The sequence below is a fragment of the Carcharodon carcharias genome, chromosome 15 (assembly GCF_017639515.1).
Source record: "Carcharodon carcharias isolate sCarCar2 chromosome 15, sCarCar2.pri, whole genome shotgun sequence".
NCBI lineage: Eukaryota > Metazoa > Chordata > Chondrichthyes > Lamniformes > Lamnidae > Carcharodon > Carcharodon carcharias.
Window position 1 is genome coordinate 130,015,590 of NC_054481.1, and position 26,551 is coordinate 130,042,140.

The 26,551-nt window shown below is 42.0% G+C and overlaps 1 protein-coding gene across 1 annotated transcript in view; it reads right to left on the bottom strand.

The window, feature by feature from the left end:
• LOC121288086 (NAD kinase-like) overlaps positions 1-22,885 on the bottom strand; it is a 108,082-nt gene extending 85,197 nt beyond the window's left edge. The window contains exons 1-2 of the mRNA XM_041206393.1: positions 22,632-22,885; positions 22,231-22,450 (exon numbers count right to left, since the gene is read on the bottom strand). Coding sequence (XP_041062327.1) covers positions 22,231-22,403 — 173 coding nt within the window. The 5' untranslated portion in view covers positions 22,404-22,450; positions 22,632-22,885. The remainder of the gene's footprint in view (positions 1-22,230; positions 22,451-22,631) is intronic.
• Between the last annotated feature and the right edge of the window lie 3,666 nt (positions 22,886-26,551).

A 26,551-nucleotide genomic window follows, 5' to 3' on the forward strand; every position in this document is an offset into this window, starting at 1 on the left:
GCATTTTGCAGAAAGTGATCATAACTCCATTAGATTCAAGGTTGTTATGGAAAAGGACAAGGATGGGCCAGAAATCAAAGTTCTCAACTGGGGGAAGGCTGATTTTAATAAGATCAGGTATGGTTTGGCCAGAGTGGACTGGGAGCAGCTATTTTTAGGTAAATCTGCATCAGAGTGGGACTCATTCAAGAAGGAATTAGAGAGACTACAGGACCAACGTATAACAGTAAAGACAAAGGGTGGGACCAACAAATCCAGGGAACCCTGGATGTCGAGGGATATACAGGATTGGATAAAAAGAAAAAGGGAAGCTTATGGCAGATACCGAGGGTTCAAAACAGCGGAAGCCCTACAGGAGTATAGAATGTGTCAGGGGAACTTAAAAAGGAAATTAGGAGGGCAAAAAAAAGGGCATGAAAAAACATTGGCAGATAAAATAAAGGTAAATCCAAAGTTATTTTACATGTACATTAAGAGTAAGAGGATAACTAGGGAAAGAGTAGGGCCCATTGAGGACCATAGTGGTAATTTGTGTGTGGAGCTGGAAGATGTAGGTAGGGTTCTAAATGAATACTTTGTGTCGGTGTTCACAAGTGAGGGGGATGATGTGGGTATGGAAATCAGGCAGAAATTAGCATAGAAAGGGAGGTGGTCCTAAGTGGTCAGGCAAGCTTAAAAGTGGATAAATCTCCAGGCCCAGATGAAATGTATCCCAAGCTGTTGAGTGAGGCAAGGGAGGAGATAGCAGGGGCGCTGGCAATAATTTTCAATACCTCTCCGGCCACAGGAGAGGTGCCAGAGGACTGGAGGACAGCCAACGTGTTATCACTATTCAACAAGGGAGTAAGGGATAAACCAGGGAACTATACACCAGTCAGTCTGGCCTCAGTGGTGGGGAAACTATTGAAAGCAATTCTGAGGGACAGAATTAATCTACACTTGGAGAGGCAGGGATTAATCAAGGACAATCAGCATGGTTTTGTTAAAAGCGAGATCATGTCTGACCAATTTGATTGAATTTTTCGAAGAGGTGACCAGATGTGTAGATGAGAGCAATGCATTTGATGTAGTCTACTTGGACTCCAGCAAGGCTTTTGATAAGGTCCCACATGGGAGACTGATAACGAAGGAAGAGCCCATGGGATCCAAGGCAATTTGGCAAATTGGATCCAGAATTGGCTGAGTGGCAGGAATCAGAGGGTGATGGTCGAGGGGTGTTTTTGTGACTGGATGCCTGTGTCCAGTGGGGTTCCACAGGGATTGGTGTTGGGCCCCTTACTGTTTGTGGTATATATAAATGATTTAGACTTGAATGTAGGAGGGTTGATCAGTAAGTTCGTGGATGACAGGAAAATTGGTGAGGTGGTAAATAGTGAGGAGGATAGCCTTAGATTACAGGAGGATATAGACAGGCTGGTCAGATGGGCTGATCAGTGGCAAATGGAATTTAATCCGGATAAGTGTGAGGTGATGCGCTTGGGCAGGACAAACAAGGCACGGGAATACACGATGAATGGTAGGACCCTGGGAAGTACCGAGGATCAGAGGGACCTTGATGTGCATGTCCACCGGTCCCTTAAGATAGCAGGACAGATAGGTAAGGTGGGTAAGAAGGCATATGGGATACTTGTTTTTTTTGGCCGAGGCATAGAATATGAGAGCAGGGAGGTTATGCTGGAATTGTATAAAATGCTGGTTAGGCCACAGCTAGGGTATTGTGTGCAGTTCTGGAATCCGCATTATAGGAGGGATGTGATTGCACTAGAGAGAGTGCAGAGGAGATTTACCAGGATGTTGTCTGGGCTGGAGAGTTTTAGTTATGAGGAGAGATTGGATAGACTGGGGTTATTTTCCCTGGAGCAGAGGAGATTACGGGGGGGACATAATTGAGGTGTATAAAATTATGAGGGGCAGAGATAGGGTAGACAGGAAGGAACTTTTCCCTTTGGTGGAGGGATCAATAACTAAGGAGCATAGATTTAAGGTAAGGGGCAGGAGGTTTAGAGGGGATGTGAGGAAGAATTTTTTACCCAGAGGGTGGTGGGAATCTGGAACTCGCTGCCTGAAAGGGTGGTAGAGGCAGAAACCCTCATAACAGTTAAAAAGTATTTGGATGTGCACTTGCGATGCCAGGGTATACAAGGCTATGGGCCGAGTGCTGGAAAATGAGATTAGAATAGTTAGGTATTTGTTTGACTGGCGCAGGCTCAATGGGCCAAAGGGCCTTTTTCTGTGCTGTAGACCTCTATGACTCTTTGACTCTATTTGGCCATGAGCCTCCTACAACATGTGACAAAATTGCCAGATTTGCACAATCAATCGGAATTAATCTCATGGCAGTCATTTAGAGCTAGTAATTCATGCCATAAGGACACTGTGAAGGTTGTGATTTATTGTCCTGGCATTGCTACTCAACCTTGGAGGGCCAGGAAAAGAACAAACTGCAGAGTTTCACTTTCACAGGTAATTAATGTGTTCCTAGAGATTATTTAAATTCAACTTTTTAAAAATATTTTTCTCTTTCTGTATCTAATTTGATTTTAACTCACTAACTATTCCATCCACTCATTTGCTTTGTTCCTTTTATTATCGCTCTTTGAGTTCTTACCCAATCTGAAGCACCCAATTAAAGTTAATTGGTTCTGACTGATGCTCAGTGTTTCTGATTCATACTGCCCATAGCCATTTTTCAATTGTCCCCTCATCTCAACCCAATCGTCTATCACATCACAATGATTCAGCTGTTTTAAGGATCACATGTACAGGAGCACTCCCAGAACTGACTTGCAGGTAGTCATTCGTTAAATGGTTTCAAAACAACAAGTGTGTCATAGGTTCAGAAGCTGAACTCCATATTCCTCCTTCCCACCCCTCCCCTCTTTCTATTTTGATTCTGATTATTCAATTAGAAGAGTGTATGAGGGATATCTCAAACAGCAGCAATTATATAAGGGAGTAGATGCTCATCTCATTCTTCCACCTTTTCTAAACCATTTACAGTGCGGTGATTGTAAAAGTTGCAATTCATTTTCTGGAAAGCCCATTTTCATTTCATACAAGATCAGAACACTTGCAATCTAAACCTGCCCAGTTAAACGACAATTCTGTGTATAGAATTAACCACTGATTTCCGTTTTGTATCTTGACTGGAAGTACACCGTCATGGTAAGCATCACTGCCACTTTCCTCCTGTGCAAAAATCAACCATTCACCGCTACGCTGCTTCCTGTCATTTGGCCAATTTTGCAACCGTGTTGCTCTGTCCCTTTTATTCCATGGGTTTAACTTTGTTGACAGGTCTGTTGTGTGATATTTTATCACGCACCTTTTGGAAGACCATGTACACCATATTAAATGCATTACCCTCTTCTACCCTTTGTTACTTCATTTAAAAACTCAATCAAGTTAGTGAAACACAATTTGCCCTTAACAGACCCATACTGGCTTTCTTTAAATTAGTCACTTGGATAAACGTAGATTATTAATTTTGTCCCAGATAGTTATTCCTAAAAGCTTTCATACCACCGAGGTTAAACTGACTGGTCTGTGGTTGCTGAGTTCATCCCTAGTTCCCTTCCTGTTCTCTGGTACCGCTCCATGTATCAAAGGAGGACTGGAATAAAAAGATACTGAGAAATAACATGATACAAATCAAAATCTGTTGGAATCTAAAATCTGTGACCTCACCATACATGGTAATCTCAAAGCTGGTGAGGCTATACTGTCAAGAACATGATATTAAATTACCAGATAAAATTTAATAACACATTGTTGACACAACATCACTTCCTGAGCTCAAACACTCCTTACCCAGATAGTCTTGAAGAACTGGGTTCGAGGACCTTTGAAAAGCAGATCAGGGGAGATTTGAACAAGGTTTATAGAAATAATGATGGGACTAGATTATGTTTATGCAGACCAATAATTTCAAACTGAAGAGATTAGGAAGGATCAGGTGACCAGGCACACACATTCTTCAAGGTGGGGGGAACTATGTTGGATGATGAATGATTCTATTCTTCCTAAAGAATCGTGCACTCATTGAAAAGGTCACAAACCTGTGCAGTGAAAGCTGATTTGATGCATTCCTTCACAAGAGAACTGGACTAGTGTCTGGTTGCCGACATTATTCTGTGCAACAGATGGGTCCGTGTAACGCAAATCAGGGTCAGCGTGATACTCTGGACTCAGCTCAAAGTTCAACCACCTAAAGGAGCTGGAGAGGAATTTCCCAGGAACTTTTCTCTCTCATGGGCCTGGGTTTATCATCTGGTTTTTCACCTTTTCTCATGAAGCGACCACCTAGCTCTGCGTGGCTCGGGACGATGAGAGACAGAGAAATCACAAGTAGGTGGGACAGGCCGGATGGATGGGCCAGCATATCCTTTCCTGTATTTGCCATTTTCACATGAACTTGATGAAGCTTTTAAAGCACCATTATATGCCGATATGTTCTGTCACATAACCAGTAACTCCTACAAGTTTATCTATACTAAAAGATAAGCGAAGATTGATAAACACAACAAACAAGGGTTTAAATACCTTTTTGATTGTTTTGCATCTTACTACGTGGAAAATGTCTGACATCTTGTGGTTGAACACAGACGCAAAAGAATGCCAAAGTAGCGGCTTATACAACAAGCTGGCTGCTGTAGGATCTAATCAGTGTTGTTCTCATTTATCAAGTCATTTTTACTGCAATAGGCAAATATCTGGGTGTTAGTTATGTACAAACTACATTGTGATTAATGCACTTTAGTTGCAGTTTGGATCAGAGAGAGAGTGGAGGTTTGTATTCATCAAGCTGGACACATCAGTGTTAACGAAAGAAAGATTTTTGGAGTTTTTTTGGTCTTAATATAGAATGATTCATTGCCAAATAGCACTCCTACATTCCATCCAAGAATAGGTCTTTTCTAGACTTGCCAAAATAAAAAAATAAGCAAAAACTGATCAACGGCTTTATAAAAAGCCACCACACAAAACAGCCCTGAGTTTAGGTCTACAACACAGAATTACACAAAGTGTTGTGGGGTTGGGAATCTATTTGAAATAAAACTGCAGTTATACCAAATGTTCCATAACTTGTATGAGGGAAATTGAGGCAAAATTTGTGGTGAATTTTTCCTCATTTTTGTGGATAATCAAGGGACACTGGGATCAGGCAGAAAAGAAATGTTGAGCCTAAGATCTGCTATGATTTTACTGAATGGCAGAGGATGCTCGAGGGACCGAATGGTCTACTCCTGCTCCTAATGTTGAAGTAATGAAATTATGGACTACTGCGCTGGATCTGGCCATTCAATTGTTTACACGGAGGCACTCTCCACTCCCTCCCCCTCGCCACTCCCTCACACTGCCCTCACCGCTCTCCCCTGCACCCCCTGCCCTTGTCGCTCCCTCCCACTTTGCCCTCGCCACTCCCTGCCACTCGACATCTGCCCTCACCCTTCCCTCCTCCCTCTGTTCCTGCCCACCCAGCTCATACAGGCACTCTTTTCCTCTATTTGAGTTGGCACTCTGCAGTCCTCCATTTATTTATGTTGGCACTTTAATCTCCCCATCCTTGCTACAGTTCATGCTGAGTTTCCTTCTCTCTTCACTTCTTTTTAACACCCTCTTGGTCTGACTGGAAAACAGGAAATGCCAGTTTCATTCTCAAAGTTGATACCATCGATGAACAAATTCAGAGCACGGGAAGCTATCCAGCCAAGTTCTCCTCCAAGAACTCATAGTCCAGTATCCCATTAGGTCAGGTGAAATATGTGATGCATTGGCAGAAAGCTCACTGCTGCTTTGAAAGGAAAAAGTCCTTTCAGATCTGATTACTACCCCAGAGTTACCATCTTGTTGAATTTTGTCTCTTGACCAATTCAGAGCGTCAGTAAAAGGACTTCTGGAGTCGAAAAGGGGAGAACTTGGATCGAGTGGCACAAATGCAACATTGGGTTAACTGGCATTGAAAGTGGTAGTTTGGATTTCTGAATGAGCAACACTGTACAATTCTCGAAGACATCATCTCGATGCTCATTCAAGGACCTTGTCATGTTGAGGCGGTTGTGCAGGGAGAAAGCACGTTTTCCAAACTTCAAACAAAAATCATGCCCTGGATCCACCACATTCTTTTCAGACACTGATCCTGACCCAAACGTTAGAAGTCAGTAGCTTCCATTCTGTCTGCCTGAAAGTACAAAGATCGATTAAAGATGCTTAAACATCTGCTCGGATTTGGGATGTCGAATGTCTGTTTGGAGTAGTTACAGGCGCGGGTAGCTTTTGGGCTCCAGAGATTGAAACAAACATCAATACCACGTTGAATAGATTTCCAACACTTCCAGCTATCTCAAAAATAAGTGAAGTTAAGCACTGCATTGTGCATTGTTTGCTTGTTTCTCAAACGCATGTGTAATTTTAAATCTTGCAAATAAAATTTGGCTAATATCGTTAACGTGAATGATCATCAAATAGAGTGGCCTTTCCTGCCTTTTGAAGTGAATTGGGCTGCACGGTGATGGGGAATGCAGGCAAAGTCTGGCATGAAATATTGGTGATTGCTCTCTCACTGCACCACATAAACAGGCCATTCAGCCCATCTGCTTTAAGCCAGTGTTTAAGTGCCACACCAGCCTTCTCCCAGCCCTCTTATCCTATCCCCATCGGCATAATGTTACCTGCAACTTATCAGCTCAAGCCTCGACGTTAACTAGGTTCTGCTGTAGGCTGGATGGACTGGTTCATTATCAGAGATGCAAATGGAGCTGAACAAGGCATTAGCTTTGGCTCAGTGCACACACGCAGGCCCACCGAGTCAGAAGATTGAGAGTTCAAATCCCATCTGTGGGCTCCGATAGTCACAGCCATTTGTGTTGGGTATAAGGCAAGTTAATAATTCAGCACAAGTTGGAAGTCTCATTTAAAGAGTCTATCATGGTGTCTAGTTGAGAAACAAATGTTAAAGCTCCACAGATTGGAAGGCTTTCCACACTGGAGCTATGGCACATTGTTGAGTTTGACTAAAAATGAGTTACATGTCCACACTTGAGTGGAATCTTTACAGAACGAGCAATATATCCCTCCAAGCAGAAATCCCTAAATCTGATGAGGGGGAAAAGATGATAAAACACAAATGAAAGCTTAAACATTGTAGACTTCAGAGAACGAGTACTGCTTAACAACAAATAAAAGTCACTGAATCTACTACAGAAACTCATTAATGCTAGTCATGGATGAAATTCAATTCTATAAACCCTATTAGGAGTCTGAAGGTTTGTTATTATAGATTATAGCTACCCCTATCTAATGACTTTGAACAACTTATATTCACATAGCACCTTTAACGACATAAAACATCCCAAGACGCTTCACAGGAACATCATAAACAAAGTTTGACCCTGAGCCACATAAGGAGCTAGGTCAAAGAGGTCAGTTTTACGGAGTGTCTTAAAGGAGAGAGAGAGAGGTAGAGTGCTTTCGGGAGGGAATTCCAGAGCTTAGCCCAGGCAGCTGAATGCACCGTCACCAATGGTAGGGTGATGGAAATTGGGACATTCAAGAGGCCAGAATTAGAGGAATGCAGAGATCTCAGGGGGTTGTGGGGGCTGGAGGAGATAGGAAGGAGGGATCTACGGAGAGATTTGAAAACAAGGATTTTTTCAATTACACACACAGCATCAAATTCTCCACACCTTAGGGCCACAGAATTGCACAATTAGCAACATCAAACGAGCCGCAGCAACACACCACAACGGAAATTAGTTTGTTCTGCCAAATACTCCTAAAGGGCAGCTGGACTTCAAAACCTTCATTAGTTCCTGCGCAGCCTCTTACTACAGGTCGTCATCGTCACTTATTAAATGCTGATCATTGCTACAACAACTTGCATTTAAATAGCACATTAAACGTAGCAAAATATCTCAGGGCACTTCACAGGAGTGTTATCAAACAGGTAACACGCAACCACAAAAGGAGATATTCAGAGTTGCTTGGTCAAAGAGGTAGGTTTTAAGGAATGTCTTAAAGGAGGGGAGTGAGCTTCGTGTTCAACTCTACAGACTATCAGAACTCTTGGATGTGTTTCTCTAACCTTGTTTAAAGGGATAAATATCAATCTCCATCTCAGTGCAGGATACTCAAAGTACTTGTGTGATTCCAACTCCAAGGTGAGATTGCTTTCATGACCACGTGACCCACAAGAAAAATATATTTAATCCAATCAGTCTACAGTTGCTAATAACCCACAATGTGTTCGTCACTAGGAGGTAAACACATTCAAAGTAAGGGTTTTACTAACTGCGTTCAAGACCAGAGAGCTGCCAAATATTTCCACAAGAAACAACTTTTTACACGTAGCATATTTCACCTCCATATGTCTGAAATCAGTCCCGGGAATGTCACACATTCTGTCTCCGTTCAATTGTAAAGGGAAAAAATCCTCCTTTGAAGCTTTCATTCTAGCTCAAATCACATTCCTTATGCTTCTTTTGTCATTTTCTCCAAAGCACAGCTTTGACTCTGACTTAAGGAAGGCAATGAAAGGTCATTTTTCCCTTGAGTAATCACCTTTGAGTGGACCATGAAGGCAGAAAGGCTGATTCAGTTCATGTCTCACAAATTCAAAACAAGGAAACATCTGGGTAAAAATTCTTAAAAACTTATCAAGCAAAATCCCCAAGGTATCAATATGTGGGAGGTATTGCTCTTCAATAATTAGCAAGGAAACAGGGGAGCCTGGTAAGGTGATGCGAGGCAATCCCTTCTTTATCACCCCAACCAGTGCCCCATCACTCATTCACAGCCAGGTATATGATGCTGCTGTGGACTGAATGTACAAAACATCATTCTCCTTTCTCGATCACACATATTTGCATCACTGAATTTCAGGTTTCCTGCATTTACAGTTTTTTTCTCTTTATTTCACGGGTAAGGGCAAGGTTTTACAACCTCTCTTAAATGCAAGCTTATGGTTCACCTGCATTTAATTTACACAATAGCAATACCACTGCCTGACATAGCCAGGACTCAAGGAATTGTGATATTGGAAACCCCCGATTACCTCAAAAGAACCTGATAGCCATTGTGTCATTGTATTCCTTACCCTGAACCTTTGATTTTCCTCTCAGTTCCTGGTGTTGCGTAGAGGATGGATTGCAAAGGTCCTCTTCCCAACCCATAATGAAACCTGGGTACCTTTTACATATTCCTTTCTGGAAGGTGCTTTTCCTTCCCTTTCAGGGAGTGACTCATCCACATAAACTGAGCATTTCACAGGCAGGGAGTTCATTCACTACAGGGAGAAGACTGAATTTTTATTTAAGTGTTATTGATACATTATCCTCAAAACAACCATAAAATAGTTTGCCTACAACTTAAACGGGGGTGTCAACCTGAGAGCAAATTCAGGTCAGGGAGCAGGAAATGGAAAATTAGTGAGTGACTCAGAGAGAAAGCAGCAGCACAGGTTACAAAGTGTACAGCACAGGAATTTGGCTGTGTTAAAAGGTATATACGTAAATGCAAGGAGCATAGTAAATAAAGCTGATGAGCTGAAGGCATAGATAGACACATGGTGGCATGATATTATCGCTATAACAGAAACTTGGCTTAAAGGAGAGGCAAAAATTGCAGCTCAACGTCCCTGGGTAGAGAGATTTCAGGCGGGATAGAGAAGGGCATAAAAAAGATGGGGGCATAGCATTATTGGCTAAAGAATCAATTACAGCTGTTACGGGGGGGGGAGATGATAAACTAAATGAAGCATATGAGAAATAAAAAGGGGGCAGCCAGATTGCCAGGAGCGACCTATAGACCCTCAAATAGTGGAAGAGAGCCAGAAGAGCAAATATGTAGGCAAATATCTGATTGCGAAAACAATAGGACAGTAATAATTGGAGACTTCCACTACCCTAATATCAATTGGGGAACGAATAGTGTGAAGGGCACAGAGGGAACAAAATTCTTGAACTATGTTCAAGGGAACTTTTTTAGTCAGCACGTAACACACCCAACGAGAGGGGGTACAATTCTAGACTTAATCTTAGGAAATGAAGCTGGGCAAGTGGATAAAGTAGCAGTAGGTGACCATTTTGAAGATAGTGACCATAACACAGTTAGATTTAGCCTCATGATGGAGAAGGACAAATTAGAACATAAGTAAAAGTTCTAAGTTGGAGGAAGACAAATTTTACAAAGCAGAGGGGTGAACTGGCGAAAGTGAATACAGCTACCAGAAGGGAAAACAGCGTCAAAACTGTGGGAGGTATTCAAAAGAGAGATGCTACGGGCACAGGGTAAACATATCCCAAAGAAAAAGGGCGGTGCTGCCAAATCTAGAGTCCCCTGGTTATCCAGAATTTCACAGGGTAAGATAAAGCCGAAAAAGCAAGCTTATGATGGTCACACTAAGCTTAGTACTGTAGAAAGCCTAGAGGAGTATAGAAAGTACAGGGGTGAAGTAAAAAAGGAAATTAGGAAAGCAAAGAGAGGATACAAAAAAATATTGGCAGGTAAAATCAAAGAAAACCCAAAGATGTTTCATTAGTACATTAAGAGCAAGAGAATAACTAAGGAAAAGGTAGGACCTATCAGAGATGTATGTGGCAATTTATGCGTTGATGCTGAAGATGTGGGCAGGGTTCTTTGTCTCTGTCATCATTATTGAGGGATGATGCAGACATTCTAGTTAATGAGGAGGAGTGTGAAACATTAGATACAATAAGCATAATGAAAGGAGGCGTACTGGAGGGACAGACATCTTTGAAGGTGGATAAATCACCAGGGCTGGATGGATTGTATCCCAGGTTGTTAAAAGGGAGCCAGGGAGGAAATAGCGGATGCTCTGATGATCATTCTCCTATCCTTACTAGATACACAGATGAGGTCCCAGAGGATTTGAGGTTGGTGAACATTGTACCATTATTTAAAAAGGGTGCGAGGGATAGGCCAGAAAATTATAGGCCAGTCAGTCTGACTTTGGTGGTGGGAAAATTATTGGAATAAATTCTGAGATAGAGAATGAACTGTCGCTTAGAAAGGCATAGATTGATCAGGTATAGCTCGGTTTTGTTAGGGGAAGGTCACATCTTACAAATGTAATAGAATTTTTTGAGGAAGTAATGAGGAGGATGATGAGGGTAGTGTAGTGGATGTTGTCTACATGGATTTCAGTGAGGCATTTGACAAGGTGCCACATGGCAGACTGGTCAAAATGAAATCCCATGGGATACAGGGGAAGGTGGCGAGTTGGATCTAAAATTGGCTCGGTGACAGAAAACAAAGGGTAATGGTCGATGGACGTTTTTGCGAATGGAAAGTGGTTTCCAGTGGTGTTCCACAAGGCTCAGTGTTGGGACCCTTGTTGTTTGTTGTATATATTAATGATTTGGACTTAGATGTGGGAGATATAATTGCAAAGCTTGCAGATGACACAGAAATTGGCGGTGTAGTTGATATTGAGGAGGATGGCTGTTGTCTCCAGAATGATATCAACGGTCTGGTTGAGTGGGCGGAGAAGTGACAAATGGAATACAATCCTGAAAAGTGTGAGGTAATGCATTTGGGGAGGGCAAACAAAGCCAGGGAATACTCAATAAACAGGAGGATATTGAGAGAGGTTGAGGAAGTGAGACACATGAGAGTGCATGTCCATAGGTCCCAGAAGGTGACAGGACAGGTGGATTAGGTGGTGACGAAAGCATATGGAATGCTTTCCTTTATTGGATGAGGTATTGAATACAAAAACAAGGATATAATGCTGGAACTGTATAATATGCTGGTTAGGTCACAGCTGGAATTTTGTGTACAGTTCTTCTCACATTACAGGAAGGATATCATTGCTCTGGAGAGAGTGCAGAGGAGATTTACAAGTGTGTTGCCAGGGCTTGAAAGCTGCAGCTATGAGGAGAGATTGGATAGGCTGGAAAAGAGGAGGCTGAAGGATGACTTAATTGAGGTGTACAAAATTGAAGGATCTAGATAAGGAAGACAGGAAAGACTTGTTTTCCCCCAAGCTGAGGGGTCAATTAGCAGGGGGCATAGATTTAAGGTGATTGGTAGAAGGATTAGAGGGGACATGAGGAAAGACTTTGTCACCCAGAGGGTGGTGGGCATCTGGAATTCACTGCCTAAATTGGTGGTTGAGGTTGAAATGCTCAACTCATTTAAAAAGGCACCTGGGTCTATACCTGAAGTGCTGTAACCTGCAAGGCTACAGACCAGGCGCTGGAAAGTGGGAATAAAATGAGTGGATAGTTTCTCTGAATTCTCTTTTTTGGCTGTTACAGACATGGGCTGAGTGACCTCTTTCCATTCCATAACCTTTCTGTGGCTCTATGGTTAAACAGAAACTTGCCATGGGTGCTCCTCAATTAAACGTCCCTAAAAAGGCTCAGTAACCAACAGTACGGTGTACAGTCAGCGATTCCTCATCCACCCAGTTTCTTTGGCTTTAACATTCGTTAACTAATTTCAGATCATTGTGGGTACATTTTTACTGAATAGGTCTTCATTAACTCAGTTTTTTATTTAAAAATCTTTATTCAGCCACCGCAGTTAAGTGCTTGAATTCTCCTTTCGGGTCATATGAGGATTATTACATTTTTTAAAACAAAAACTCAAGTTCTGTCGAAGGGTCATGAGGACTCGAAACGTCAACTCTTTTCTTCTCCGCCGATGCTGCCAGACCTGCTGAGTTTTTCCAGGTAATTCTGTTTTTGTTTTTATTACATTTTTTGTTGGCAACTTAAAAACTCACTATTTGGGTGTTATTAATGGTTTGATTTTATGAGCAGACAAAAACTGGGAGGTAATTAGGGGGAAAATTAGGATTCCAAAGAATTTGAACCTTGCTAAAACAAAAGGATACTTCCTATACATTCCTCCCCATCAAATGACATGCAATGACATAAGGATATGCAAAAAGCAAACAGCCACTACTTAAAACATATGCTGAAAAGGAGAAATATGCACAGATCCTGGGGAAAAAGCAGGGGCATAGGATTATCTGAATATGTCTTTCAAAAGCTGGCACAGATATAATGGGCTGAATGGTCTCCTGCTCTTAATAACTCTACGAAAGCAACACACATCTCATTCCTAGAAAACACCCCATGCAGAATTCGGAGCTACCCTCAAGGAATGCTCACTTTTGTGACACAGAAATGAGTGTCAAGTATCTAAACTTATCTCAAACACAAATATCGTAAGCCGAAAAAGGAAGCAGAATTGGATTTAAGGGATGGATTTGATCTCAAGCTCAGAAACAGCAGCTGTGAAGCGGTGTGATCTCTCTTCCTCTCACTTTGCATTTTAAGGAACTGGCCCATTTCAAACATTTGTTGAACTAGCCTCCTCCCTCTGCCTCTGGTTGTTTTAAACCGATATACCTCCAGCTTCTTGTTCTAACAAGAGATTATTGGTTTGAAATGTGAATTGTTTCTCTCCCCACAAACACTGTGTGACCTGCCAAGTATTTCCAGGATCTTGTGTTTGTACCTGCTTAACTAGGATAATGAGTAAAGGAGATAGTGACTGGGTCCGTTAAATTTATCTAATTACTGTTGGTAGACCAAAAATATTAGCAGAAATCACCCAGAAAGCTAAAAATCACTGATGCACAAACTTCAATGTAGGAATCATTTCTTTAGCAAGTTTCTTCAACATGAATAGCTGAAGAGCACTGTTATCTTTCCAATTAAATAAAAGTGCTAAATCTTTGGTCAATATTGGCTCCAAATTAAACCCAAGCAATTACAATGGATGCACAAAATTCATTTCAGCAGACGTATTGCTCGCAACATATTTGCATACAACAGAAATGATCCAAGAACAAATCGAAGCTTTGTAAAAAATCCAGTTAACCAGGTCTTAGTGTTGTTTATGTGTGGATCTAACCGCAGGCTACGTTACTTTTACAACCTAACCCAATTCGAGGATCCAGCTTTTCAATTTTAGCTGTAGTTGGCTCAAACTTTGGACAATTATCACAACTGGATAGTCACACCTAAACCCTCCAAGTATTTGTCTTTAATACAACATTGCGAACGGGCACAGAAAGCAGTTATGACACAGCAGGTGGTTTGTGCCAGGTAGATCAAAACCATGAGGGAAACATGATCATGTGAGCACAACTGTTTTGCAATTTGTATTTATTTTGAGATGTGTGCCCTAAATTCAGAAGTAATAAGTCCACCAAGACTTGAGATTTTTTAGAAAATTAAATTAAACATTTATTTTAAAAATTACAGTGCTAATAACCCCTAATTATTCTGGCTTCCAGCTACACCCCCGTTAAGGCAATGGTTAAAAAAAAGATTTAAATCGATCCAGGAAAATCAACACAATACCCTGGACAGTAGAATTCAAAGTTGCTTCTCCCAGCTTCAGTTTCTGTGGACAGCACTTGCTTAATGCACAAATACTGGAGGCTTTTCACACTTCTAGTAGAGCTATGGAGAGTTGGGGGGGGTGGGGGGGGACGACCAGATTTTTAACCTTTCCCCAAAAGGTCCTGACTACCTTCATTCTGAGATGTGCCTCTACCCATTTGCAAAGAAACATCTGGATATTTTTAAGTTGAGGCATCAATTGCACTGATGGAAACACTGGCACGTTTAATTAATCAAACTGATGATGTTAAAATTCAATTCATTGACCACAACGTTGCTTTTCCTGGTTTAATTTAACTTTGAGGTTAACTTCTGATTTTTGGATTTCCCCGAGAGGGATGATGGTCTGCTCCCAGGTGTCCATGGTCAATACTCTGAAGTCAAGATGTGCCTAAGAATAGCTTTGGATGATGTTCCCCTCCTGTAGGGAACCACGTGGCTTCCATGAAGGATCACAGTGACACAGCTGAGATCAGAAAGTGAGAGAGAGTTTATAGGTATTCGTATCTTATATCCTAGCATTTAGTCTTGTGGAATTCCAACTTGGTGTTTCATCTTAGTAAAAATATCAAAGAAGCTCCTCTACTGGCTAAAGGTAAGTGCACTTATTGAAGCAAACAGATCAATAAAGACACGAGGTCTCCCCTGAGTCAGTCACCAGCAGCTGGTGGCTCCACAACCGACCACAGATGAGGGCGGTGGTGAGGCTGGGGGAAGAATAAACTAAACTTATCTGCTGGTCCCACTTATCTTCATCTAGACACTGCTGCTGGAAAGTACGGGTATTGGGGAGGTCAAAATCAGACTTTTTTTTTGATATTCTCTCTTGGAATATGGGCATCATTTCTTGCCCATCCCTAATTGCCCTCAAGGTGGCTGTGAAACAATTTATGGTTAAAGAAACTGCTGATACTTATTGCCTGGGCATACACACGAAGGAACAGGACACAGGAGAGGGGTAGGAAAATCCTTTGACATATCCTAACCACGAGTTTGCACAAGACCAGTTAGTAGCTACTTGCACAATCGGTGTGAGAATTCAGTCAAACCTGCTCCCTAATTACTAAAACAGATACTCGCTACAGGAGATACAGAAATAGTCTGTTCAGTGTAAAAATTACAAAATGACTCTTAAGGAAGTGTGCCAATGGTTATTGTGAAAGATGGTCCAATTACCAGGCCTTTCAAATCTGATATCTATCACACAAATATATTAGAACAGTGTTAAAATTTAGATTTATTAAAAGTGTTAGATTTATATAGAAAACCATAGATTTATACTAAACTTTATATTTTGTATCTCCTGTAACTCAATCTATTTAACAATTAAACTAAAAATATCTTTAAGGACTTTCCTTAAAGATATTGTATAACTTCAAATTGTTAATTCACAACTAACTTCCATCATGTTAATTTTTTTTTATTCATTCATGGGATGTGGCTAGGCCAGCATTTATTGCCCATCCCTAATTGCCCTTGTTCAGGGGGCAGTTAAGAGTCAACCACATTGCTGTGGGTCTGGAGTCACATGTAGGCCAGACCAAGCAAGGACAACAGATTGCCTTTCCTTAAGGACATTAGTGAACCAGATGGGTTTTTACAACAATCGACAATGGTTTCATGGTCATAAATAGATTTTTACTGAATTCAAGTTCCACCATCTACTGTGGCAGGATTCGAACCCGGGTCCCCAGGGCATTACCCTGGGTCTCTGGGTTATTAGTCTAGCGACAATAACACTACGCCAATGTCTCTCCCTGAACTCTACTTATACATAAATGAGAATACATTTTATTCTGTATCCAAATTGCACAACGAACAGGTGGCTGACAGATGTTCTATTTTCCAGTGAAGACCATTTCTCTCTAACAGTATGAATATATAATTACGAGGCTGATGGAAAAGAAATCTGCAATTAAGGCAGCAATGATAAGTTGCTAATGATTGGTAGCTGCATTTATTGCGAGATGTTTACCAAGATAGTTCCACTGGCCCCTCCCTCCCTTTTCCACTTCTGCAAAAGCTGCAACTGATGTGTCCCATCCTTCTTCCTCCTTCCTAAACTGTTTTCTCACTTTAACATATCCCACCGATATATTAACATTTTATGTGGATAAACAGCCAGGTTTAACATGGGTGTAAAGATGAGACAATATTACACCTGAAATTCTGGCTAAAGCTCAAGATCAGTTATTTGTGCTCACAGTAAAAGAGTGTTTCTATAACCTGACCCACATTGCCCATAATCTAAAACTTGCAAAATTTTATGTGGCATGATCGAGATAGGATGCTGCAGAACAAATTTATTTAAAAGAATGTATGCTTGAGAGTACAGAACCTGAATATTGCTGAAAAGAGAGACATGTTGCCGATTCAACCAGCCCAAGTTTGAAAACCCCAAAACAAAACGGCTGTTACGTGTGATTCCATAACTGAGCAGCACCTGCTGAACAATCCTGAGTGTGCTAATAGCTACACTAACAACCAATTTAAGATAATCAGTCAACCTCATAACATGGCTCATTTACACTTGCTCAAAGTGACATACATTCATATACAGGGACCCATTCCCTGCAAACAAAAGGAATACGTTCAAGCCTTGCACCTTTTCTGAATTACACGAGAGCTCGGGGAGCCTATAGTTCCCCATTGGCCAAGGCGTTGCCATTCAGAAAGCAATCAGAGTTGGCTTTCCAAGCAACTGGCACCCTCTTCTTCTGTAGTATAAGCTGTTGAGATAATGTTTAAAATTTGGCATCCTGATAAGTGAAAGACGAAGAGCTTTGGCAGCATGTCTCTCTTTCCAGCAATATAAAAGAGCATGACTAAAAGAAAATGAACACAGAAGGCAATCAGCAGCGTAATTCTCAAAATGATACAAGGTAAAAAAAAAGTTTAAGATTGCTGCAGGTCTATCCAAAAGCCTGTAATATTCTTCAGCTTACATATCGTGGGCACTCAGCACAATGTCCTAATATAGAAAAAGGCAAAAAGGGAATGTGATTATTGGGAAACCTATAACAATTAACATTCTTGGAACATCCAGGCAAATTCAACAGTCAGAAGTTTCGCTTCCCTCCAGTAACCAATGAGTTTTAATTAGATCAGGCTGGTCTTTGTTCACTGACCCCATGAACATTTGACTTGACATCTGATAAACTAAAAATATATATTTTAAAAGAAGTAAGGTTTACTAGTTTGAATGGCTGGTGCATTCAGTAGAAAACAGTTCATCCAAGAAGGAAATGCAGTAAAAGGTGAGGGGGGAAAGGACCTTCATGTTTGCTCATTCATCAAGAACCCTTCATGGTATAAACCGTGTCCATTTTCACTCCTTCATCACAGAGTTGAAGTGGAATAATTTATTCCTTGTTGCGATCGCAAAAGGCATGTATGTTTGATTATTGTACTGATCTAATATTGCATAATCCAAATTCTAATGCTTTCATCTGCCCTTTAAGTTGTAAGTAATGACTGGAGTTACTTTAGCCTGCAAGAGCTCTGACTCATGTGAGGAGCTTCAGTTTACCAGAGATTTGTTTACTTAACTCCTTGCGCAGAGTTTACTACAACTTGAGTGGCACTGGGTCAATTGGTGTAATTATTAGCTCTGGGTTACTTAAGGTCTGAGAGGACAGATTGTGTAAAATGCAGAGCTTTCAGATAGTAAAGGGACAATGTCTGCTTCCACCAGACACAGTGAAACAGCTGACATGGAAATGAGGACTTCACCAACATGTAGCACGTCTCTTACAGCTAGAGCATGGACTGTGATCCCATCAATGTGGCCTGTTCAAATCCAACCTAAAGCTGAAAGGATCAGTGACTTCAGCCATACTATAAAGTTTCATCAGATATCATTGGTTCTTTAATCTAACATTTCTCACACCATACAGTCATTACTTCGATTCAGCTATATCTTGAGAAACTTGTCTCGAGACTAGCTCTTATTTGTCCGAATTTGATAATGTGTGTCACGTCAAGTCAACTTTCTCCAGCTTCTGTCTGGGGAGCTCTCCTCCCCACCCTGGTAAATACTTTGGAAAGTGGAAAGCAGCAGTTTTAGCTCCCATCACTTCCCTCTCCATGTCACTGGCACTAGATTCTCTACTCACTCATTCGCATTACACAAGATGATGTGAAACCTTACCACATGTTCAACCATAAGCCAAACTGCAAACCTCACATCCTAATCATCACCAACTCCTTATTTCATCTTCACAATAGCATGTCATTGAACCCATGCTCTGAAATAGATTCCATTAATATCCTCTATGATGGCCACATCCTTTGGACACTCCACAAACTCCATTGAACCTGAAAAGCAAGCTGCAGGTAACCTGTCCAACATTAAGTCACATTCATCCACCTTCCTTGTCCTCATTGACTTACACTGACACCCAGTCATCCAAAGTGCTACAAGCATCTTTAAATCGTTCATTGGTCCAAACTCAATCTTTGCAACTTCCTTCAGCCTTGTATTGCTTCTTATGCATCTGACCTTGAGTACACACCTCCTTGCTTTGTCCAAACATTGGTGTCAAAACCTCCAGAGGCCCTAATCACCTCTCCAGCTTTAAAAAAACGTTGCAAAACTCAACCAAACTAATCTTTTCCTCCATTATTTTTCCAGCTGTTCCCTTATTTCTTTTCAATATCCCTTTGTTTCCCCCACTCGCCCAGAGCATATCATTTTGGGATGTTTCCTAGAAATGAAACTGTTGCTGAAGGTGAACTGAGAAGTCACAATACTTCAATCACAGATTGGTCCCCATGGTACTGCTCTCTCTCTTACCTTTATTGTCCCTTTACTGTACCTCCAGTTGTTTCTTGTTGCATGCCATGTTCGCACCTGGAATGTTACTCAATTACGCTTCACTGTCTCCACTGCTGACTCAAAGATTGGTGCTAAGCTTCACTACTACCTTGTCCAATGAGGTCCTGGATGCTATGATATGACCTCCATTCCAATACTGGCAAGACGAAGCCAGTCTCTAACCAGCACCTACCAACCTCTGGCCTCAACTCAATTAACATTTCTGATGACCCAATCAGGCCAGTTCTGGAAGATTCATCCTTTCAGCAGCCTGCTCAAGCTAAATCTAACTTTCCACCACTGCCAAGAGAAAGACAGCTTTCTTATACCTTGGGAATATTGTGCCTTCCTTAATATTTCCAAATCCTTCATCCAGTTTTATCACTTCAAAAATGGACGTCTCCAACATCCTTCTCATTGTCCACCACAAGCTTGGTACAAACTACAACTTCATAGCTCTCCTGTCCATATCCCCTCCTGCACCAAGCTCCTCATGGTCATTCATACTGTCCCACTGGATCTCTAAGCCTTTAACTTCATTTCTAAATTCCACCACAGTCTCAAAAACACCCCATCTGACTGATATTCTCCTGTTATATATCTCACATACTCCCCTCCATCTCCCTACCAGGATACAATCCATTCTCCACTCTCCGCTCCACCATTCTTTCAATCATTTGTTACCTCCTCTTCCATGTTCATAAACTCTGTTTCTGTCCGTGCCTTCCGATTCCACCCAGAGATTTTTTTCTGTCCAAGCAGACTTTTTGTTAAAAATTGGCAATGCACCAAAGAAGAACAGGTATCTCAGCCTCAGCAATAACATTAATAAAATCGATTAACTGGCCACTCATCTCATATCTGTTTGTGGGACACCGCTAGTGCAGATGGTGTAGCATTTGACAAATTAATCATCATTGCCTTACGAAAATAAGTGTGCGAAGATGGGAGGCATTTCCAGGATGGGTTGAGGCATTAATTTTTGTTTAAAATTGCTTTGGGTTTATTTTAGTACTGAAATATTAAAGCGATAAAGCTCTCCCTGACATTTTGGTAGCTTTACTATTGTAGTATTAGATTGTCCTAAGCTGGAAACTTTTTAATAAGGACACTGGAATTTTTTTTGGACTTAGCAAAGAATTTAAACTGCACAACTTGTGCTGTGTTTCATCAAGATTGATCTTCAAACAGAGATCCATGATCTCTGATCACCAGTCCAAAGGCTCTTACTGCATGAACATAGTGCTGGTCTCTGTTAAAAGAGACCTATGTTTCCCACATTGGGACTGCTAAAAAAATAGGGCTGGGGTGCTGTTAGGGAAGTGACACTGTTCCACTACATAAGCACTACAGGAAACCCGAGCACATCAATTTAAGAGTGTCTTTTACAAAATCTATATTTTCAACTGTTTGGTTGGAACTTTCAAGACTGATAATGTCTTTCAGGTGAGATGTTAAATCCTGCCTGACTGCTCTCAAAGGTCTCAAGGCACGATAAAGATCCAGCTTGGGTCACCGTGATATTCTCTCAATATTCCTCCTTCAAGCAACCCCACCAAAAACAGGTTAATTGCTCCTTCACGTCATTGCTGTTGATGGGACACTGCTGTGAGAAAAATGCTGCTTCATTAATCCACATAACAGCCAAATGCTGCTAAAAAGTAATGTCTGAGACATAACCAAGCACCACATAACGAGTCTGTCTCAGCACCAATTTGGAGTCCTACTGGACGCAGACATATGGTTCAGAATCACACTTGACTAGATTACAGCTGGAATGAGAAATTTCATAAAGAATTATGAATAATTAGGAGTGATAAAGCTGGTGCTTTAAGTGATAGAGGCTCAAGTGATGTCAGGAACTTGTTATTAGATTTTCTGCAGAAGCCCAAAGTGCTGATGAAATCATTCAACAGCCTTCAGTCATTTTCCCAATTTTCTAAGATTATACTTATCTTGGCAGAAGGCTGTAAATCAGTATGTGGGTTTAGGAGCTACAAACCACTCAACCTTTGCCTTCCTGATTAATTACACAATCATTACTGTCTCTCAGCAATGCAACTTGTTCCATTTTACCAAAGACCAACTAGAGGCAAAACAAAAAGTGCAATGCGGCAGTGAAGTCTACCCCACTATCACCAACACTATTTGACAAAAACTTTTACATCACCACCTTCCAGATCATTATGTTATTGTTGACCAGTCAGAGCATCACTGAAACACCTAGAGTGCTGGTTAAACAAAATATATTAATGTCCCATACACCACCTCCCTGTCATAACTCAAGATCCAGGCCTTTGAAAGTGAAATAAAATCTACTAACAAATAGAATGTTTCACCAGACATTTCCAGAGAACAAACTAATCAGGTTCTGATGAAGGGTCATAAGGACTCGAAACGTTCATTGACTTTGTTCCTCTCCGCAGATGCTGTCACACCTGCTGAGTTTTTCCAGCTACTTTTATTTTTGTTACTTAATTATCTGGTCTCGGTAACTGAGAAAAAGACACCAACGGACTTGATGGGCCACAGGACCTGATCTGTTCCTGAAGATTCGATGGATGCAGTGTTCCTTCACTCACATTCATTCAGTGCAAACTTTACTGTCATTTCGAGGCACAGGACTCTGCCTTTTAGCCGTTCCCTCTCCTGTGCAGTCTGTGGGTGGTTAGACTCTAGTGCATTTCCATCAACTGACAATGAAGACTTTTGTCACAGAAATATACCATGTCCCAGGCTCCAAACAAGAGCATCTCATCAGAGACCAACACCACCAGAATTACAACCAAGACTTGGAATTTTAAAGAAACAAAACTAGCTAGAAACGTTTAATAAGTCAAGGTAAGGTTCTGGAAATGTCACAAGTGAAAAGTGATGAATTTCTCCATTGTACTCCATTCATTCTAAAATATTAAAACATTTTTGGTCTGGTACCAACCTTATACCCATGAATTAGCTTCTCAATTCCTTAAAATAGTTAAAATCTCACGGACAGAAGCTGTTGCCAGCTGACACTCAGTCTGTGTTAGTTACCTGTACACCTTTCCACTGACCAAGGCAGGGGAAGCCGACAGACTCCTGGACTTGGCTCTCCCTCTGAGCTCGGACCCCCCGCTTAGCCCCTGACCGCAGGAGCAGTAACAGCCCAGTTCTTGCTCCGTGTCCGGCGGCTGTGTTCCGAGAGAATATTCCTGGGCGCAATCCATTACCGCCGTGTCAGGGATTCATGTGAAAAGTCAACGAGAAAACTGCCCTGTGAAGGAGAATGGGGGGGGAGAGGAATTTTGTTTTAAAAAGCGTAAAATATAAGAAAAAAAGTTCAATGCGCCCACTTTAAATCCTAGAGAAAAAATATAGTTTTGCTGACATTGTTGGATACATTGGGTGACCAATAGAAATGAGGAAACTCCAAGTTGTTACTTGCTGAAACTTACACGGTTACAATGTGTCTATTTCATTGGAACCCGGGCCTCGCTCCAGCGGCACCGTCACATCCACGCCGGAGCAGCGTCGACTTGCCAGAACCCACAAATCTCCTTAAAACTGCGCCCTTTTATTCCGGCCCAATGCATCTGCTCGCTAAAGCGGAGGCCGGGCGCTGCCCTCCCGTTAGGCCGGTCTCCACAATCAGGAGCATTTGCCCAGGGACTCGCTCCGCACCGCCTTCCCCACATGCGCACTGCTGCTCTACCGTATTACCCCCAATAATCCCGGAGCTCAGTTCCCTTCCGCTTTCTCCCTCTCGGAAACCATGCTCAACTGCCCCCCGCCCGACGCGTTCCTGTTTTTTCTAATGCAGCATTGCAACAGCATGAAGTTCAATGCAGATAAGTGTGAAGCGATTCAATTTGGTAGGAAGGACATGGAGAGGCAATATAAAATAAAGAGTACAACTCTAAAGGGGGGGCGGGGGGGGGGTGCAGGAGCAGAGGGACCTGGGTGTTTGTGTGCACAAACCATTAAAGGTGGCAGGACAGGTTGAGAGCATGGTTAATAAAACATACAGTATCTTAGGCTTAATTAATAGGGGCACGGAGCACAAGAGCAAGGAGGTTATGTTGAATTTGTGTAAGTCACTAGTTCGGCCGCAGCTGGAGTATTGCGTCCAGTTCTGGGCATTGCACCTTAGGGAAGATGTGAAGGCGTTAGAGAAAGTGCAGAAGAGATTCACGAAAATGGTTCCAGGAATGAGGAACTTCAGTTATGAAGATACATTGGAGACGCTGGGCCTGTTTTCCTTAGAGAAAAGAAGGTCGAGAGGAGATTTGATAGAGGTGTTCAAAATCATGAGGGGTCTGGACAGAGTAGATAGGGAGAAACCGTTCCCGCTTGCAAAAGGATCGAGAATGAAAGGACATAGATATAAAGTAATTAGTAGAATAGCAGGAGGACAGCAGTTTAAAACCAACAACTTATCTTGTTGAGTCACAACATTATCACCTCTCTCTCTGCTGGCCAAGTCACTCACTTGCAGTCTGACTCAAATTGCTCCATCTCACCCTGGGGATCAGTTTCCCACAGGCTGTCCTGGAAATATGGGAGAAAATAGGTCCCTTAAGGGGCACGGGACAAATGGTCAAAATAAGGGGTAATCCCTCAAAATACAAGTCAGGTGGTCACACTGGCTGTGCTGTAGAATGGGCAATTAACATCTGAACGCACAGCACTATCTCACCAAACCGATTTACATCCTGATTTAACTGTCAAATCAGCACGGATGGCAAACGTTAAATGGGCCCTAATTTACTGAAACTTTGCATTAATATTCCATTAGCTACACTGCATCATAATTTCCTGGGACTTTTCCACCAATCCACCATTACCTCTCATTAAAACAGCTAAGAGATCATTATAATATCACATTAAAATCAACGGTGAATGTAAGTTTGCAGCTTTTAGGCCATTCTTCACAGTGCTGCCACTTAGGGGGGTTTAGGACTTGTGTTTATAGCTCTCTTAAAAGCTCACCAAATAAACTAAAGTAACAAAATGAGTGATAAAATAAAACACAGCCCCTAAGTTAGGGTCACTGCAAAAGCAAAGACAAAATTTAAAGGAAACTTACAACATCAAACCAAAATGTTATTAAGGGGGTCGATAAAGCACCCCAGCCCACCGAGCATGGACAGCCTCGACAGTGCCAGCAGACACCGCATGTTCCCTCTCGGGGGACACCCGGTCATGAACGTAGCCATGGAAGAGGGGAAAACAGTCGGGTGGGACGACCCCCTCGATCGCCTGCTGCCTGGACCTGTTAATGGCTAACTTGGCCAAGCTCAGGAGCAGGTTCACTAGGAGGTGGTCCTCCTTCCCAACCCCTCTCCGCACCGGGTGGACTTGTGTTTATAGAAGCAGCTTGTTAAATTTCCCAGAGGTTGGAAATCTTTGCACAGCTCGACAAAGCGCACACACCAGCTCTTACTTATTGATCCAGGTTAGTGTGTAATGAGCATTAATGAGGCACAATCTAAGCAATCCAGATTTCTCCTTTAATCAAGTCAAGCCTTTGGAATCTTCCTGGTCCCCCAGAAACAGATGCAAAGGTGAAATCCTATGAATAATATGTGGTAGTGATGAGAGTACTGAGCCTCTATTAATGAGACCAGAAAATCCTTAGAATAATGCCACATTGAACGCGGGGAGGATCATCAACTCGGTGAAGGACACTCTTTGGTCTGCCCAAGACCTGTTGGTCTTCCAGTGCAAAGAGTTGTCCATGATGGAGTGTTACAGACAGGGACATTCCAAGGTCCAGGACTATGCACTGAGGGATGCGCTAAAGCTTGAGGCAGCCACCACAGAGGCACAACATGAAGAGGTCACCATTTAAGGCCTTTCAGCTGTCATGCACTGAGGGGATGAAAACTGTATAGAACCCCTCATGCTATATGCTTGACAATGATTGGATATTGTAAAGATCACGTGTATTGCAATTGGATTGTGACGCCTCAGAGTGCAATATGTTCTATGGAGAAAAGTTGAATTTTATTGCACTTTCCTAATGTCCAATTTGAAATGTTTTGGAATGTACATTTACAGATTTTGTGAATGAAGTATATTTTTGGAATATGTCTCCAGTTGGTGTGATGCATCACGTGTGTTAGCGTAGTGGGTGGTTTGTACTTGTCAGTCTGCTTGTCACCTCTTGCTTTCAGCTCTCTCCACTGGCTAGCAATATAACTATTGCAAAAAGAGAACCAAGTGTGTAAACCTCTCCTGCCAGTACATAGTCTCTTCATCAGCAAGGCCTATATAGTGCCTCCCCATGGTGGCATATGTAAACTGGGTATCTCACAACCCCAGACTAAACTACAGGGGACTCGGAGGAGGCGTGCCTCTTGACACATGGCAAAGAGACAAGCCAATGTGTGGCTCAGTCCTGGTGCCCACGAACCAGGCCCCAGCTATGGACTGCGGTGTAGGTGTCTTGGGAGAGAAGAAAGCTAAGGGAGTAAACCCTGACAGAAAATTCAGAGTGGAGTGCTGTGAGCAGTAATCTGTCATCTATCAGACAGCTTTCCAGCAATAATAATAATAATAATAGGGTCATGAGGACTCGAAACGTCAACTCTTTTCTTCTCCGCTGATGCTGCCAGACCTGCTGAGTTTCTCCAGGTAATTCTGTTTTTGTTTTAGCTTTCCAGGAACTCCTGTGGCAGAACTGCTACCAAACAGTACTGGTTTCATCTTTTCCTTTGGACAATAATAGCAAGGCGGAGAGAGGGGTTCTGATACTTGGGAAACTCAGGGTCTCTAGTTATAAGCTCTCACTCAATTGGCGTAGAGCACAAGCACCAGAAGTTTCTTCTGATGGTGGGAGAGGTAATCGCGTCTCATTGTGTAGCTATCACCTACCTCAAGCTGGGCAGACCCCTGGTCTGCTGTCCCTGCCTGCCTGCTTCAATGAGTGCTTGGAGAGTCATCTTGACAAGCATGTCACTAACGTATGGGGAAAAGAACCTATTCTTGCCATCAGAGGAAGGAACATGCTGTGTAGAGAAAAGTTGAATTCTATTTTCTATAATATTCAATTTGAAATGTTTTGCCCTTGGGCTGTATACCTGACACAGAATGTATATTGTGAATATCATGGGGTGGTAGTAATGTCACAGGACTAGTAATCCAGAGTAATGTTCTGGGATAGGTTCAAATCCCACTGCAGCAGCTGGTGGAATTTCAGTTCAATTAATAAATCTGGAATATAAAACTAGTCCTAGTAATGGTGACCATGAAACTATCATTGATTGTTATAAAAATGTCCTTTCGGTAAGGCAATCTGACATTTTTAGCGAGTCTGGCCTATATGTGACTCCAGATCCAGAGTAATGTGGTTGACTCTGAAATGACCTAACGT